The sequence below is a fragment of the Kluyveromyces marxianus genome, chromosome 2 (assembly GCF_001417885.1).
Source record: "Kluyveromyces marxianus DMKU3-1042 DNA, complete genome, chromosome 2".
In the NCBI taxonomy this organism is placed as follows: domain Eukaryota; kingdom Fungi; phylum Ascomycota; class Saccharomycetes; order Saccharomycetales; family Saccharomycetaceae; genus Kluyveromyces; species Kluyveromyces marxianus.
This window is the reverse complement of record NC_036026.1, coordinates 775787-791906: the sequence shown is the minus strand read 5'-3', so window position 1 is coordinate 791906 and position 16120 is coordinate 775787. Positions and strand designations below refer to the sequence as shown.

The following is a 16120-nucleotide window of genomic DNA, read 5'->3' as shown; positions in this document are numbered from 1 at the left end:
GTGTTTTGCTACTGTAATATACACATGTTAATGATGATAGCATTCCTAAAATGATTTACTGTTACCTATTTTAGTAATAAATAATACATATAATTAATAACCAACTAACTGGTTCGCCATCCAGGTCATACCATTCACTGAGCTATACGCTACCAAGAGCTAAGTGAACTGGTATGCCATTTAATCCGGACTTTTATGGTTCATTCTTAGGGTCTTCTCAAACTGTAGTGAATATTCATGTATAGGACTTTTTCGTTTCCGGGTAGTGATCTCAAAAGAAATAAAATAAAAACGATGAGATGTAGATGAATTCAAAGTTGAACATGAGTATGAAGCAGAAAACACTAATACTGTTGGATAACCTCAGACCGTATTCGGCGACTCTTAAACTATTTCTAGAGTTATCTGTGACAATTTACCCAAATATTAGATATGGGTGTTCCATCGTTTTTTCGGTGGTTATCGAGAAAGTACCCAAAGATTATATCTCCAGTACTAGAAGAGCATCAAGTTGTTGAAGATGGAGTTAAGTTACCGATTGACTATTCGGCCCCAAACCCCAATGGTGAGCTAGATAACCTATATCTCGATATGAATGGTATTGTGCATCCATGTTCGCACCCAGAAAACAAGCCACCTCCAGAAAATGAAGATGAAATGCTTCTTGCTGTGTTTGAATATACAAATCGTGTCCTTAACATGGCCAGACCTAGAAAGGTTCTTATGATAGCTGTGGACGGTGTTGCTCCTAGAGCTAAGATGAATCAGCAGAGAGCACGTAGATTTCGTAGTGCTAGAGACGCGAAACTTCAAAATGAGGCTCGTGAACAAGTTCTCAGAGAGAGAGAAGATTATGGTGAGGTAATTGAAGAAAGCGTTAAAAATAAGAAGACTTGGGATTCAAATGCAATTACCCCCGGTACTCCATTTATGGATAAGCTGGCTACTGCCCTTAGATACTGGACCAGTTTTAAGCTAGCTACAGATCCAGGATGGAGAAACTTACAGGTTATTATAAGCGATGCAACTGTTCCCGGTGAAGGTGAACATAAAATCATGAACTTTATCAGATCACAGAGAGCAGACACTCAGTATAATCCAAATACTACACACTGTATATACGGTTTGGATGCAGATTTGATCTTTTTGGGTTTAGCTACTCATGAACCTCATTTCAAGATTTTAAGAGAAGATGTGTTTGCTAACAATAACTATAAGAAACCTAAACCGCATAATATGATAAACCTTTCTGAAGAAGAAAAACAACAACTCATTCAGCAAGACTCTGAAAAGCCATTTTTATGGCTTCATATCAGTGTTTTAAGAGAATATCTAGCTGCGGAATTGGCTATCCCACACTTATCATTTCAATTCGATTTTGAACGGGCAATAGATGATTGGGTGTTTATGTGTTTCTTCTGTGGTAACGATTTCTTGCCTCATTTACCATGTCTTGACGTGAGAGAAAATAGTATCGACATTTTAGTCGATATATGGAAGAACATCCTACCTAGAATGAAAACATATTTAACTTGCGATGGTAACTTAAACCTTGAACCGGTGGAAGCATTGCTCGGACAATTGGGTGAGCGTGAAGGTGATCTCTTTAAAAAGAAATATATTCAAGAAGTTCGTAAGCAAGAAGCTTTTGAAAGAAGAAAGAAGTTAAAGAATAATCCAAACGTCACTAAGGGTAAAGTTGATAGGAACTTCATGATTCCACTTGAGAACATGCCAGTGTTTGATGTTGATGGGAATGCAGCCGAAGGCTCATTGAATTTATCTAATAAAGATTTCGCTAACATGCGTAAAGAAATGAACAAAGCTAATGAAGGCGATGATGAAGCTGCTAAAGCCTTAAAGGAAAGAAGTGAAAAAAATAACGGGTCCTCAGAATTTTCAACAGAAGAACTGGACAATAGCATTCTATTATCTAAATCAGCAAATTATGATACAGCTACCTCACTACAGGAAAAGTTACTTTCGAAGAAACTAGCTATGAAAGAAGAAGAAGAAACTAATTTGAAACGGAAAATTGATGAAATTAACACACCAGAGGAAAGTGAATCTTCGAACGTTGAAGATGACTTAGAAGAGGAAGAAGAATCTTCTGTTGTTCCTGAAGTAGTACATACGGGCACTGTGAAGTCGGGTTTTGTTGATACAGATGAATCTGTAAAACTATACGAATCTGGTTATCATGACCGCTACTATCAACAAAAATTTCATGTCTCGGCAAAGGATATTCCAGCTTTACAAAAAGACGTTGTTAAGTGTTACGTAGAGGGAATATCATGGGTTTTACTTTATTATTACCAAGGATGTGCATCATGGACTTGGTACTATCCTTACCATTATGCGCCTTTTGCTGAGGACTTTGTTAACATCAAAGGCTTAGATATCAAATTTGACCTGGGTGAACCATTTTTACCATATGAGCAACTAATGAGTGTTTTACCTGCAGCTTCTGGTCATGCACTTCCAGAAATATTCAGACCTCTAATGTCTGATCCAAATTCGGAGATAATAGATTTTTATCCAGAGGAATTCCCTGTAGATATGAACGGTAAAAAGATGGCGTGGCAAGGTATTGCTTTGTTGCCTTTTATTGATGAAAAAAGACTTCTTAAGGCTGTTCGTGAGCAATATTCAAAACTTACAGATGCTGAAAAAGCTAGAAATGTTAGGAAGAAAGAAGTACTTTTAATAAGCAACAAAAACGTTAATTACGATCTTTTCATAAAGAACTTGTACAGCGAAAATCCTGTCGAAGTTCTAGAATTCAAACACTTCAAGTCTGGGCTTAGTGGATTTGTATCACAAGATGAGGAGGGTTTCCAATTGAATTCGAAGTTAATGTGCCCTATAAATGAAGGAGGTTTGCCCGATTTAAGCACAAATTTATTCTTAAGAGTAGCATACACAATGCCTAAGATTGTTGAAAAGTGCAAATCTTTGATCTTGAATGGGTATATTCCTCCACAACCTATGCTCACCCCACAAGATCGGGACTGTATTATGTATAAGTACAGTAATCGTTGGAACCCTTCAATGATGAAGTACAATATCGTTCCAGTTGGTCCCTATGGAATTACTCAATATCAACCAAGAGTTGGAGGGTATCGAAGCTTCTTCTTCCACAGAGAGCAAGTAAACAACACTCAGCAGCATACCTCCCATAAAACACAATACTATGCGCAACAAAAACCTCAGGCAAGCAGATATCAACAATCTAGGTTTAACGGTGGGAACTACAGAAACAATTATAATAACAACGGCAATAGTAACAATAACGGCAATAACGGCAGTAGGTATTCTAACCACAATGATCACAGAAGGGGTTTCAGAAATTAAGAATATATTCTTTCTATTTTTTCTCCTGTTTGAATGTATATATATGTGTATGTATGTGTATTTCTTTGTATCTTAGATAAAATAGTACAGTACATCTATTAAAAGTATTCTGGCTTGTCGTCTCATAATAATAATAATGTTTCGAGGTATTCCGTACTGGATTTTTCTCTCTTAACAGTAACATTGATGGCCAGTCTTCTCACACTTTAAGAACAATAATAATATAGCAATCACATACTACTTCCTGTATGATCAGTCTATTTTAAAACAAAGAAAATACATCAAAAATCCGATATAGTGTAACGGCTATCACATCACGCTTTCACCGTGGAGACCGGGGTTCGACTCCCCGTATCGGAGTATTTCAATTTATTTTTTTGAATCTTTAAGAACATATTTTCTTTTTTTTTTTTATTTTGTTTGTACTGAAAAATGAAGAGCATCAAGAGAATGCGTAAAATTCATTAATTTGGCGCTTTTGCCTTACAATAAAAAAGTATTGAACATTAACCAACGATATAGAGGATTCACCTCCAATCGCAGCTGATTTCGTTCTTTATTAGCAACTATATTCCATATTTCATTATATGAAGAAAGGTTGTGTGAAATAAATTCAGCATAAAATAAGGTTTCTTGGAGCAAAAGATTTGTACTATAATGGATCATCGCGTACCGAAAAGTCCTCAAAACAAGATGGATGAGGTACAAGTACCTAGTTCATCACCTATATTAAATTCCAATCAAGAATCATCGCCTTTAAGACCAGATTCCACTACGGATAATAAAACAACAGAACAACATCTTCCAATTAATGCAACAACATCCTTACTAAGAGATCGATTTACGTATCAACCTACGTCAAAAGCTAAGCAGATATTCTCTCAGAACGATCAATCACACGAGCAAGCTTTGAAAACTTTGATTTTGGAGTATAAAGATTTATCACCAACTCTTATCAATGCAATTTTCAAGCAGAATTCACTTTCGCTTGCTGCATCTAGGAGAAGGTTAGATCATATTGTAGCATCCCGTTCGGGGGGATCTTGGAGGTTTCCATCTAAAAGCAATGCTTCATCTTCAAATTCAAATCCTGTAAACAGTGCTTCTGGATCACCTGTTGACTCATCTCGCTCTCGGTTAACGTCTTTGAGTAGAAATAGTTTACAAAATGTTGCTACAAGGAATATTCCATTAAACCTGACATCTCGCACTCCAACATCGAAGATCACAATTGAAAAGCAAAAATCCAGTATATTCGATCGTTATTCTCATGTTATGAAAAAGTCACAACCAACTGAAATGAGGCCGTTGGTTGATAGAAATTCTGTCAGTTCAAAGAAAGGGAAATTGGTAAGAGGTGATGCAATAAAGAAGCAAAAAATCAAACTCAGTGATGATGAAGAAGATGAAGTAACCGATGGGTCTAATGCTGGTAGTGATTTAGATAGTGAACCTGATTACCAAGAAACTACGCCAGAAAGTAGCTTTGTTCAAGTGTTGAAGTTTTTAAATGAAGCTGACCCTAGAGATTTGGCAGATCTTGGTGAAATATCTATTGAAAAAGCAAACTTGGTTATAAAAGAAAGACCTTTTGAAAGTTTGGAAGAATTCCAACAATTAGACTTCCAGAACAAGTCAGTATCGCCACCAGGAGGTAAAACGAGAAAAACACAACAAAGAAAAGACGGTATCAAGATTTTAGACAAAATTGAACAATCAATTAAAGGCTATAACGCAATTGAATCTTTGATTCGCAAATGTTCCAGATATGGTGATATAATAGCAGACCAAATGAAGGACTGGGGTGTAAGTTTTGACCCATCGAAAGATGCAGAATTGGATATATTGGATGTCGATGTCGACTCAACCGATGAAAATCCTAAAAGAAATACCAGTGAACTTGATATTGTTTCTATTAGCTCTGTTTCATCATCTCAAAATGACGCAAATGGGTCTTCTAAACGCAAAAGACATGAAGAAGATGATATTTCTGATGTAGACTACGATGAAAGTGATGATGATTTTGATCTAAATCCAAGTAGTCGTTCTAGGCATCATAAACCTTCTATTACAAAGCTTAAAAGTACTCGGGTGCCCTTCATTAGACAGAAGCCTAAGTTTTTATCACAAGAAGTGGAATTGAAAGACTATCAGCAAACTGGTATCAACTGGTTGCATTTACTTTATCAAAACAATCTATCTTGTATCCTTGCCGATGAAATGGGGCTTGGTAAAACATGCCAAGTCATCTCTTTCTTGGCTTACTTGAAGCAAATCAATCAGGAAGGTCCTCATCTAGTCGTTGTTCCATCCTCCACATTAGAAAATTGGTTACGTGAGTTCAATAAGTTTTGTCCTCATTTAAAGATAGAACCATACTACGGTTCTCAGCAAGAAAGAGCAGAACTTAGGGATATTTTAGAAGAGAATGAAGGACAATATGATGTTATTGTTACAACTTACAACCTTGCTGCAGGTTCTAAATACGACGTATCATTTTTAAGGAATCGGAATTTCAATGTTGTCGTATATGATGAAGGGCATATGCTAAAAAACTCAATGTCTGAAAGGTTTAACAAGCTAATGAAAATCAATGCACAATTCCGTTTATTACTAACCGGGACACCACTTCAAAACAATTTGAAGGAATTGATGTCACTTTTAGAATTTATTATGCCAAATCTTTTTGTCTCTAAAAAGGACGACTTAGCTACAGTATTCAAGCAAAAGACAAAGACATCCGATGCCGATAAGGGTTACAATCCTCTTCTTGCTGAGCAGGCAATTGAAAGAGCAAAAACTATGATGAAGCCTTTTATATTGAGAAGAAAAAAGGATCAAGTTCTAAAGCACCTACCAAGAAAACATAATCACATAATGTATTGTGAAATGAGAGATGCACAAAATGCTATATACCAACAGGAAATCAAGCAAGTTATGGAACATAGAAGAAAGATTAGGGAAGGTGTTAAAATGGATAAGGCTTCTTATAACGTTTCAAAGAATCTCATTATGGCCCTCAGGAAAGCATCAATTCACCCATTACTCTTTAGGCACATTTATAATGATGACAAAATCTCGAAGATGAGTAAAGCAATTATTTCTGAGCCTGAGTATTATGAAAACGGAAACATTGAATACATTAGGGAGGATATGTCTTATATGACAGACTTTGAGTTGCATAAATTGTGTTGCAAATTTCCATCACTTAATAAATTTAAACTACAATCAGAGGAGTGGATGAACTCAGGTAAAGTCGATAAACTCAAATCTGTCTTACATGATATTGTAGACAAAAAGCATGAAAAGGCATTGGTTTTCTCTCTCTTTACCCAGGTTTTAGATATTTTGGAGTTCGTATTGTCGACTTTGAATATAAAGTTTCTCCGTTTAGACGGACAAACGCAAGTTAATGACAGGCAATCTCTCATAGATAGGTTCTATCAGGATGATTCGATTCCCGTTTTCCTTCTTTCTACAAAAGCAGGTGGTTTCGGTATTAACCTCGTATGTGCAAATAACGTGATAATTTTTGATCAGAGTTTCAATCCACACGATGATAAACAGGCAGCAGATAGAGCTCACCGTGTAGGACAGACTAAAGAGGTTCATGTTACTACGTTAATTAGTAAAGGCACTGTAGAGGAAAAGATTCTCCACCTAGCTAAAAATAAATTGGCATTAGATTCACACATTAGTCAAGAGGACAAAAAGAGTGAAGATGACTTAGAAAACAAAGTGACTGATCTCCTAGAAGATATTATCTTCGATGAAAATAAATAAGGCCAGATTGTGGGCTTATTTTTCGCCTACAAAGGACAATTACTACACTAAGTGATTTCCTATAAAAAATACTGACGTGTGACACTTTTTTTAGTAAAAAAAAATATATATGTAATAAAGTACATAACTCTTTTCAACATAGTAAATTTAAACTGACACAAAGGAAGGCAGCGGCTAACACTATGAAGTGTGGGCTATTATATCCATTAAAGGTTCGTAAAACTTTTATTTATGTTTTGATGAAACATTAACCTACTAACTGACTTTTGCTGCCATTTTTTTAGGGTATTTTGCACGTAATCTTTTTCTGGCCTGATGCCCTTAGGAATTATTTCTACTATGTGTGGATTTACCTTTTACTTGGATTCATATACTGCTTTTCGGTAATCACTGTATTGCTTACATTTGGAATGCTACTTTTAATACCTCCTTTCCTCGTTATTGCTGTTTTTCAAGTAAACACTTGGACGGTTTTCATTATGAGGCATCTTCTATTGAAGAACCAAACATATTTGGCAAGAAAAATTGACGAAACTTATAAGATCGAGATCCTAAATTCCATAAAGCTTATTTCTAAGGATGATGAAAATGAGTTTGATCTTTTTGGATTTTCAGGTAAACTAATTCAACTGTTAATGATGTTAACAACTTCTTTTTTCCCTCTTGTACCCCAACTTCTAATGATACCATCCATTTCATGGCAATATCTGAACGCCATATATCTTCCTAAAGAGCTACCAGATGACAGATTTTGGAAAAATAAGTCATCTTTCCTAAGTTTTGGACTCATGGCTGCTTGTCTAGAGGCTATTCCATTTGTTTCAGGTTTGACATTCACCACTAATTACTTGGGGGGCACAATGATGGCAGTTGATATGGATGAACTCCATTTTGCATGAAAGATGATTCAAGACTAGGTGTTTATAGCTTATTTAATGGATGATATTAATACAAAACTACGCTATCTACGCAACCAAACCCTGCAGCTACTCCCCCTTCATTAGAAGCGCTAAATTTTGATCTGAGTAACCACCCAGCGTAATCATTCGAGTGTACTGTCTTATTATCAAAAAGAATTGTACCGAAAACGCCTAACTCACTCAATATAGGAACTTGGAAAGTCTGTTCACCTCTGATAACAATATTTTCCTCCGTTGGACGAGGATTTATTAGCTCCATAAGGATATAGGCAGGCCAATCTTTTTCATCAATTGATTTGAGGAAGGTTGGAATATCTTCCTTATAGATATTATTACCACCACCTTCTCTCTGAGGTTTTAGCACAAAGTTTTCAGGGTTAGTAAAGGCAAGCTTCTTACCCATTTCCCCGAGTTCACTAGAATCCAACGGATATATGCGAACAAAGGTTTGTAATAAAGCATCAGCAGAGTTTGCATCTGGTAAAAACTTTGTCAGAATATTCTTGTTTGTGAGTAACTGTTGAATCTTTTTCGTTCCTGACAATTGGGTTAACAAGTTTGGGGCCTTAATAGCATACGAAATCTCTAGTGTGAATCTATTCTCCCAATCTTGCTGCGTGACAAAATCATTTGGAGCATAACCTGATCTGAAGTACACTAAACCAATTTCCTTACCAGTAGAGTTTAAGTACAATCTTTTTGTACTCTTATCTAAGGTTGTCTTTAGATGAATTTCTTGCATTGTCAATCGACAGGACTGTATACCATGTTTCGACAATAAATTGAACGCCAATACACTTTGATCGAACACATTTCTTTCACCTTCTTGGACTATAAATGCAACAATTGGCTTTTTATCGGACGCAGCAGGTTTAAAGTGTTGGATGGCCTTTGTTAGCCCTTCAGCCAACAACTCGGCGGAAGGAGAAACCGGGATTTCTTCATTAAAGAACGATTCTCCATCAGCTGAATACCTACCACTATCATTCAAGTATTGATGTAATTGACCTACTTTCGTAGAGAGGCCTGCAAAGGATACAGAAACAGTATTAAACTCTACTTGTTTGATCTGATTGTCATTGTCGTTGATTAGATAGTCGGAACGAAAAACTCCCAAAGCCAAATCCTGAGATATACCGTGCTCTTTGGCTCTTTTATATATCTCCCAAAGCTTACCAGTGAATTCAGGATCTGACTTTGCCAACTTTTCACTTTCTTCTTCTAGCCAACCATTGTGATTTTGAGAGATCTTTGCATATAGAGAATTGAAAGACTTCTGAACATCAATTGCGTCTTCGAAGGCTTTCCTTGGCAAAGGCGTTGGAAACAACGTAATGGGTGCAACTTGAGCTTCAGATATTTTGAAGTCTGGGGGATATATTGTTAATCCGTTAGAGATGGCCCATTGAAAAACCTCTGGTAGCAATTCTCTTTCTAATTTCTCCTTGGTTACGTCAGGAAATTTGGGGTACCCTTTTAGTGAGGACATTATTGTGTGCCTTGCTTACTCTTTAATTGGATTTGTGTATTGGTTTGATAACCTTCGAAGTTTAGTAGAATTTAGGATGGTTAGAATCTTAATACTATTGTCTGCGTATTGACTGCCGTACAGTATATGATTAATCATTATTAATATTAAGGAAATCTTTTTCACTGCATTTTTGGAAGAAAGTCATAAAATTGAAAGAAAAGATTAAGGCAATAAAGGTATAAAAAACGAAAATATTTAGAACTGATATAGATCTTGACCATCATTGGTCATTACAGTAGTTTCACGGAAAGAGCAATGATATTAATATACGATTACAACTTTGGAAATGAACATAGAAAAAAAAGTAGAGAGGGATTAGTTTAATATAATATAGTAAGTATCAAAGATTCTCCCAATAGTTCCAATCCCAGATATTTGTGCTTGAGTCTGTGGATCCGTTGGTCGTAGGATTTTGTGAAGTCATAGACGGTACTGCATTTTTCAGATTGTTAGAGTTAACTCCCAAATCTGATGATACTAAGGGCTTGATGTCGTGAACAGATGACGGATCGTTTAGAAACATGTCATCTGGTGAATCAAATTTTACCTTTTTTGACTCGGACATCAATTCGCTAGAAGAATCTGTAGGGCTTATCTCTAGGTCATCTAATTTTCTCTTTCTATCATCTGGATTAGGTGTTGAAGTCAATATGAGATGCTTAGGGTCCACAAACGGCTTAAAGCATGCTGTAATATCAGAGATCGGTATTTTGAACGAGCGCAAAGCTTTCTCGCTTTTACTTGGCATTAGTAGCTTGTTATTCTTAACAGATATTTCAACTGGGTCTTGTTCTCTAGCTTTCTGGGCAGCCTTTGACAATTTCTTTTTACCTGTACCGTTTATCTGGTCAATTATAGGTTGTGGTGACTTTTGAACTAAATCAACGGCGTCGTCCTTAATGTCTAAGCAGTCTGCGAAGGTAGACAAGAACAAGTCAATTGCAGAAGAAGCGAATACCTCTTTACGATGTTTATAACGAGACATCAGTTCAGCCTTTCTAATGGCCATCTTCTTCAAAACGAGTTCGTCATTCTTGTATGGGTTATCCTGTCTTATTGGTGAAGTAACTACAGTCTTTGGAGAAGGTGTACTTAGTTGGCCTGGGGCCAAACTCTTGTTGTTTACCATAGGGGAAGAACCAGGGACCATAGAAGGTGTAGTTGTCCTTGAATTAACAACACTAGGATTGCTGTTCGATTGAGGATTGGAAGTTGGAATACCCGGTTGTAAGTTTTTCTTTCCTTTGACTGCTCTTGAAGCAGGTGTCTTTTTGTCCTTGTTTGGAGAAGGAACAGCTGGAGAAATAGCATTAAACTCAGGTGAATTCAAAAACTCCATATTGGTTCCTGACCTACTGGCAGCATTCATAGATGAATCGAGAACAATACCCACATTAGGATTGTTGCCTGTACCAGCCATCTTCTGTTGCTGTTGTTGTTGTATATTGAGCTGGTTTTGCTTGAGGGCCTGTTGTTGTTGTTGCTGTTGTTGTTGCTGTTGCTGTTGCTGTTGTACACCCATGCTTTGTTTTCTTGCTTGCAACATTTGCTGCTGCTTCATTAGTTCATTTGCCGTTAAATTAGGGTTATTGTTTTGCATTTGACGCATAGCCATCAACTGCTGTTGTCTTCTTAGCAATTGTTCCTTGGTATATTCATAGTACTTTTGATACCTGAAGATAACCTTATCAACAACGTTTGGTTCAACAAGGAATATACCTCTGACAGCCTTCTCCATAATTTCTCTGGTAAGCATTCTGATTTGTAGCAATTGTCTAATGTGTTCTTCGTTTCTAGTCAACATGTATAGAGTAGGGATAAAGCTTTCGACACTACTAAAGAGCTGTTGGTTAGCATGAAGTTTGGATCTGATCTGTTGTTTTTGTTCATTAGTTAACCTGTTGGTAATATCATTAAGTTTTACAGGGTTTTTGGTTACTTCAGCATTCAATTTCTTCAAAGCCAACATATCTTGTTCTGTAGGTCTTGGGATAGAAATCTTTGGAGGTTGAGATTGTTGCGCCTGTTGTTGCTGTTGAGCCTGTTGTTGCGCCTGCTGCATCATTGGCTGCTGGGTCATTTGAGGAGACTGTTGGGCCTGTTGGGCCTGTTGGGCCTGTTGAGACTGCAAGTTCATTACACCACCAACAGGGTTGGATTTCATGGCCATAGCTTGTCTTCTGGCTTGAGCCTGTTGAGCCTGAGGCACCTGTTGATTTGGTTGTTGCTGAATGGATGGTTGTTGTAGTTGAGGTTGAGGCTGCTGCAACTGTGGTTGCTGTTGTGGTTGTCTCTGTTGAGGTTGAGGTTGAGATTGTGGTTGTGGTTGTGGTTGGTGGGTTTGTCGTTGAGCAGACCCTGGCATTGGGATTGGAATACCTAATTGCTGCATTTTCTTCAACACCATCTGATTCATGTACTTCTTGATGTACAACAACTGCTGTTGGTTATCAAGGTTTGGAGGTAATTTCCCAGATCTCTGTAAGTTTTCGATCATTTTCTTACCAGCTTCGTAGAGCATCTTCTGCTCTGCTTGAGTGAAAACCTGGTTGAGCCTATTCAACACTGCGGGTGCCTCTTGATGGTGTGGTTGTGGCTGTTGAAGTTGGGGTTGAGGTTGAGGTTGCGGCTGAGGTTGCGGTTGAGGTTGAGATTGTGGTTGTGGTTGTGGTTGCATTTGCTGATTCATAGCCATCCTCTGGTTGGTAGGCATCTGTTGCATCCCCATGACTTGTTGTGCCGAAGTGTTCATTCTATTGACATTAGATTGTTGAAGTTTCGACTTGATCAAGAGCTGTTGATGTAATTGATACACTTTCTTGGTGATAATCAAATCATTTTGAGAGGGTCTATTTTTCTGCGCCCAATCGGTGATCTGAGGCCAAGTGGTGATCCCTGCTGGCAAATTGGGTATTTTCTGAAGCAATTCTCTGGGGATCTCTGTTACTTTCAACTCATTAGCAAGCTGCTGTTGCTGCTGCAACGTGAGCTGTGGTCTCATCATATTTGGAGACTGTTGCTGTTGCTGTTGCTGCTGCTGTTGTTGTTGCTGTTGTTGCTGCAACTGTTGCATCTGCTGGCCAGTGAGCGAGCTTCTGATCTGTCTCTGCGCCTGCTGCCTAGCCTGAGCCTGCTGGTTCAAGAACATCTGCGCGTTGATATTCGCAGGAATTCCATTGTTCCCCTGCTGCTTTTGAAGCTGCTGCTGTTGCTGCTGCTGTTGCTGTCTCTGAGCTGCCTGCGCTGCCTGCGCGAGTTTCTGTCTCTGCGCCTCTATCGACTTCCTCTTCGCGGAATCCATCGCCGCAATCCGTTTTCTCATAGCATCCAAGTACAACTCCTTCGAGTTGCAGCTCGCATACAGGCTGGACTCAAACTGTTCCGCACTCTTCTTCAACTTCTCTAAATTGAAGTTCGCCTTCTCTCCACCGTTGATTCGGCTCATATCAGCTAGAATCTGCGCTAGCTCAGTAACGAACTGTGTTCGCTCCTGAGCTGAAATACTGCTTCTCCAGTCATCCATTGCTCCTCGATACTACCTGTAGAATCTGGTCGCTGTACTGTCTTGACCGGCACTATCCTTCCTTTCTCCTCTGATGGATGTATCTCTCTCTCTTTGGTAAATCGGAAAAAGCGTTATCTCTCTTTTTCTGTTTTCTGTCTTTTCACTGAAACCAGAAAGAAAACAGAGAAAATCGAAAATCAGGCAGAACCTAAAAAAATAAAGCGGATCCCAAAAATAAAATAAAGAAAAAGGAAACAAACGAGCGCAGAAGAAAGCTGGGAAATCTTATGTTCCTGTTTTCTGTCTTCTCTTGACCAGACGGGAGTAGTACTAGTAGTAGTAGTACTTGTAGTAGTCTCTTGTGGAAAGTCCGACTAACTCTAGATAGCGGTTAAACAAGACCAAAAGTGTGGTTCCTAATTCCGGTGTCAGAAAGAAGGAAGGAAGAAAAAAAAAAAAAATTAACCCTGGAAAATGGGAAGATAAATTATACCTTGGTAAAGGGAAGGTATGGTAGGGGCAAAGTATATCTTAGTACCACTCGTCGACCTGCTACTGCCTAGGCCAAGAGTATAATTGTAAAAAAAGCTGCACACGCGCCTGAAACGCAAAAAAAAAATACTAATATGGGAGTAAAGGGCCACTCACTCACTATTCAGGTGAAAAGGGTCCGCCTGTCTATCCACTCCACGTTTTAGCGCTGGTATCGGTCTTCTTGTTGATCCTTCTGTGCAACTGACCAAATCCCCAGTGTCTTTCCCTTGTAGAATAAAACACGCCCTATTGACAAAATATTAATTATTGTATTTATTCTGGTTTAAACTTGGAGTAATCTGGGTAAAGTTTAGCGCACACGCTTTCACACTTTCACACACAAAACAAAACAAAACAAACACACGCACGCACGCTCACACAAAAACACCTTCTTCTATTTCTTGCCTTGCACTGGTTACCTGTGCTTCCGTGTGTTGGTTCTTGTGACTCCTATTGTTCACTTTTACCTTCTCTTTTTCCCTTTTCCCTTGGCTCAATGGTAGTGTAAGGAATGAGGAACCGTTTCCTATTTCAAAACTTTAATTAGTTTCCATTTTTTTTCAGGAATCCATCCATCCCAATGATTTCCTGGTTTCCTGGTTTCCTGGTTTCCTGATTTCCCAAACAAAATTCTGATTTGAATGATGTCAGATGCCAAAAAAAGGAAGGACGAGGCGTTTCGGCAATGGGGGTGTGCGGACTCCGCGTAGGGACGGGCGAGGGAACGAGTCACGAGGGCCAAGGCTCGAGTGGAGATAGTGAGGTATAGCCAGCTGTTGGAGCGGCTGAGCCGGGGGGAGGAGGGAGGGAGGGAAGGACAGTGTGACTGGGCCCAGGCCAGCCACAGGCCAGTATAGGTGCTGCTTATAATCTTATATATACATCAATATACGTATATAGATAGTAGTGGTGGATGTATGTATATGTATGTATGTATGTATGTACTTATGTAGTGTAGCTAAGGCAAGGCTAAGGCAAGACCAAGGGCTCTTCTTGCGCCCAGTCGCATATCGCAATAGCATGGGCAGCGTATGCAAAGGCAGACACCACTGGGATGCTCTCGACTAGGGCAGCGGTTGCTCCAAAAGCAGTGTAGTGGCCAAAATTCTTGTAGAACCTCTGCTCCCTCTCCAAATTGTTCACGTTCCTGAACCTGAGGTAGGGCGCCCAGTATATCCTGGTGATCACGGGAGAGACCAAAACGTTGAACCCAATGGGACCCACAATGGGGATGGCCGAAAAGGCCAAGAGTACGCAAAGAACTACAAAACCAAGCAGATACTCGCCCATCTTCCAGGGAAGATGGTTCAACAAGTAGTACCTGGACCACACCGAGTAGTAGTACTTCACCGGCTGGTCCGTTCCGGTTTGGATCTCGCTTGCAACAACGCCCTGCTCTATTTTTCTCAATTTGAGCGCCTGAGACATCGTAAATGTGTTCATCTGAGACATTCTGATCGACATCATAGTCAACATGTTGGTGTGCAAAAACATGTGCACCCACGCAACAAGCAACCCAAGGGGACCCAAAAACACAGATATCGGCGTGTAAACGGGCAAGATCGACAACGCATACACAACAGTCACCAAAATGTATAGAATTCCGTACAATATCATGATCGGAATAGTAGATTTCCAGTACTCCGGTGTCTTCAAAACCTCCCAGTACGCGCGAAATGGGTAGAGGTAGAGACCCGGAGTCGAAAACCCAGGCAAAATACTCTTGAGTGCATCATCGAACCGTCCCTTCACAACGCTGAACTGTTTCTGCGCAAACCCGATCGTGTAATCCTGTATCCCCATTTCTTCAGGAAGCTCCACCTTCTCGTGTTTTTGATCACCATACTTGAAGATAAGACCACCCACGCCGCAACAGAGCAACGTTCCAGCAAAAGACATAGTAGTTCTTGACACGCAAAGTCTTTAATCTATCGATATGATTTGGGTAGTCCAAAATTCTGTCCCAGCACTGAGGGGAAGGAAGAGAGAAAAATAATCGCTACTGAATAAACTTCGGCGGTTCTTGCTTGTTCCCTTTATATAGGAATATACAAGGAGTAATATATAATTCTGGCAATACATGCATATATACACACGCCCACGCACACACTTACCTAGGTACCAACTGCATGGGGTAAGATACCCGCTGTCGCTCTGAATACTGCGCACCCCTTGGCGCTAATTTTAATATTCTTTTAAACTTAAATTTTTGGTTTTTTTTTTCTTTCATTCAATTATGTACGGCATAATCTAAGTCATATCTCAGCGTCAAAAAAAAAAAAAATTTAAAAATCAAAAATCAAAAAAAAACCAAAAAAGATGCAGACTGCTTCATCATGACATAAGGGAGGGGAGCCAGTCCTGGACTAAATTCATCATAATCATTTAGGAGACGTAACTGGCTCGAGTTTACCAGTACTGGGCCCTAGGCGAGTGCCCCTTCCCCTGGGCGTTCTCCACGGTGGCAGGAATCACCGTAACGTTCGATTTCCC

The 16120-nt window shown here is 39.1% G+C and overlaps 6 protein-coding genes and 1 non-coding gene across 7 annotated transcripts; 4 read left to right on the top strand and 3 right to left on the bottom strand.

The window, feature by feature from the left end:
* Window positions 1–432: 432 nt before the first annotated feature.
* Window positions 433–3354, top strand: RAT1 (ssRNA exonuclease RAT1; the record flags this gene model as incomplete). The annotated part of the gene is made up of 1 exon (XM_022817988.1): window positions 433–3354. The coding sequence occupies one exon, from the start codon at window positions 433–435 to the stop codon at window positions 3352–3354; it is 2922 nt and encodes a 973-aa protein (XP_022674700.1).
* A 288-nt stretch (window positions 3355–3642) lies between these two features.
* KLMA_R212 lies at window positions 3643–3714 on the top strand. The gene has a single exon. It is a non-coding gene; the product is annotated as a tRNA-Glu (tRNA).
* A 297-nt stretch (window positions 3715–4011) lies between these two features.
* On the top strand, window positions 4012–7137 carry FUN30 (DNA-dependent ATPase FUN30; the record flags this gene model as incomplete). Its single annotated transcript, XM_022817987.1, has 1 exon — window positions 4012–7137. The coding sequence occupies one exon, from the start codon at window positions 4012–4014 to the stop codon at window positions 7135–7137; it is 3126 nt and encodes a 1041-aa protein (XP_022674699.1).
* A 410-nt stretch (window positions 7138–7547) lies between these two features.
* Window positions 7548–8036, top strand: RRT8 (Rrt8p; the record flags this gene model as incomplete). Its single annotated transcript, XM_022817986.1, has 1 exon — window positions 7548–8036. The coding sequence occupies one exon, from the start codon at window positions 7548–7550 to the stop codon at window positions 8034–8036; it is 489 nt and encodes a 162-aa protein (XP_022674698.1).
* Window positions 8037–8082: 46 nt separating this feature from the next.
* GSH2 (glutathione synthase) lies at window positions 8083–9546 on the bottom strand (the record flags this gene model as incomplete). The annotated part of the gene is made up of 1 exon (XM_022817984.1): window positions 8083–9546. The coding sequence occupies one exon, from the start codon at window positions 9544–9546 to the stop codon at window positions 8083–8085; it is 1464 nt and encodes a 487-aa protein (XP_022674697.1).
* A 382-nt stretch (window positions 9547–9928) lies between these two features.
* On the bottom strand, window positions 9929–13111 carry GAL11 (Gal11p; the record flags this gene model as incomplete). The annotated part of the gene is made up of 1 exon (XM_022817983.1): window positions 9929–13111. One exon carries the CDS (start codon window positions 13109–13111, stop codon window positions 9929–9931), a length of 3183 nt encoding a protein of 1060 aa, XP_022674696.1.
* Window positions 13112–14596: 1485 nt separating this feature from the next.
* Window positions 14597–15526, bottom strand: LDS1 (Lds1p; the record flags this gene model as incomplete). The annotated part of the gene is made up of 1 exon (XM_022817982.1): window positions 14597–15526. The coding sequence occupies one exon, from the start codon at window positions 15524–15526 to the stop codon at window positions 14597–14599; it is 930 nt and encodes a 309-aa protein (XP_022674695.1).
* Window positions 15527–16120: the final 594 nt, after the last annotated feature.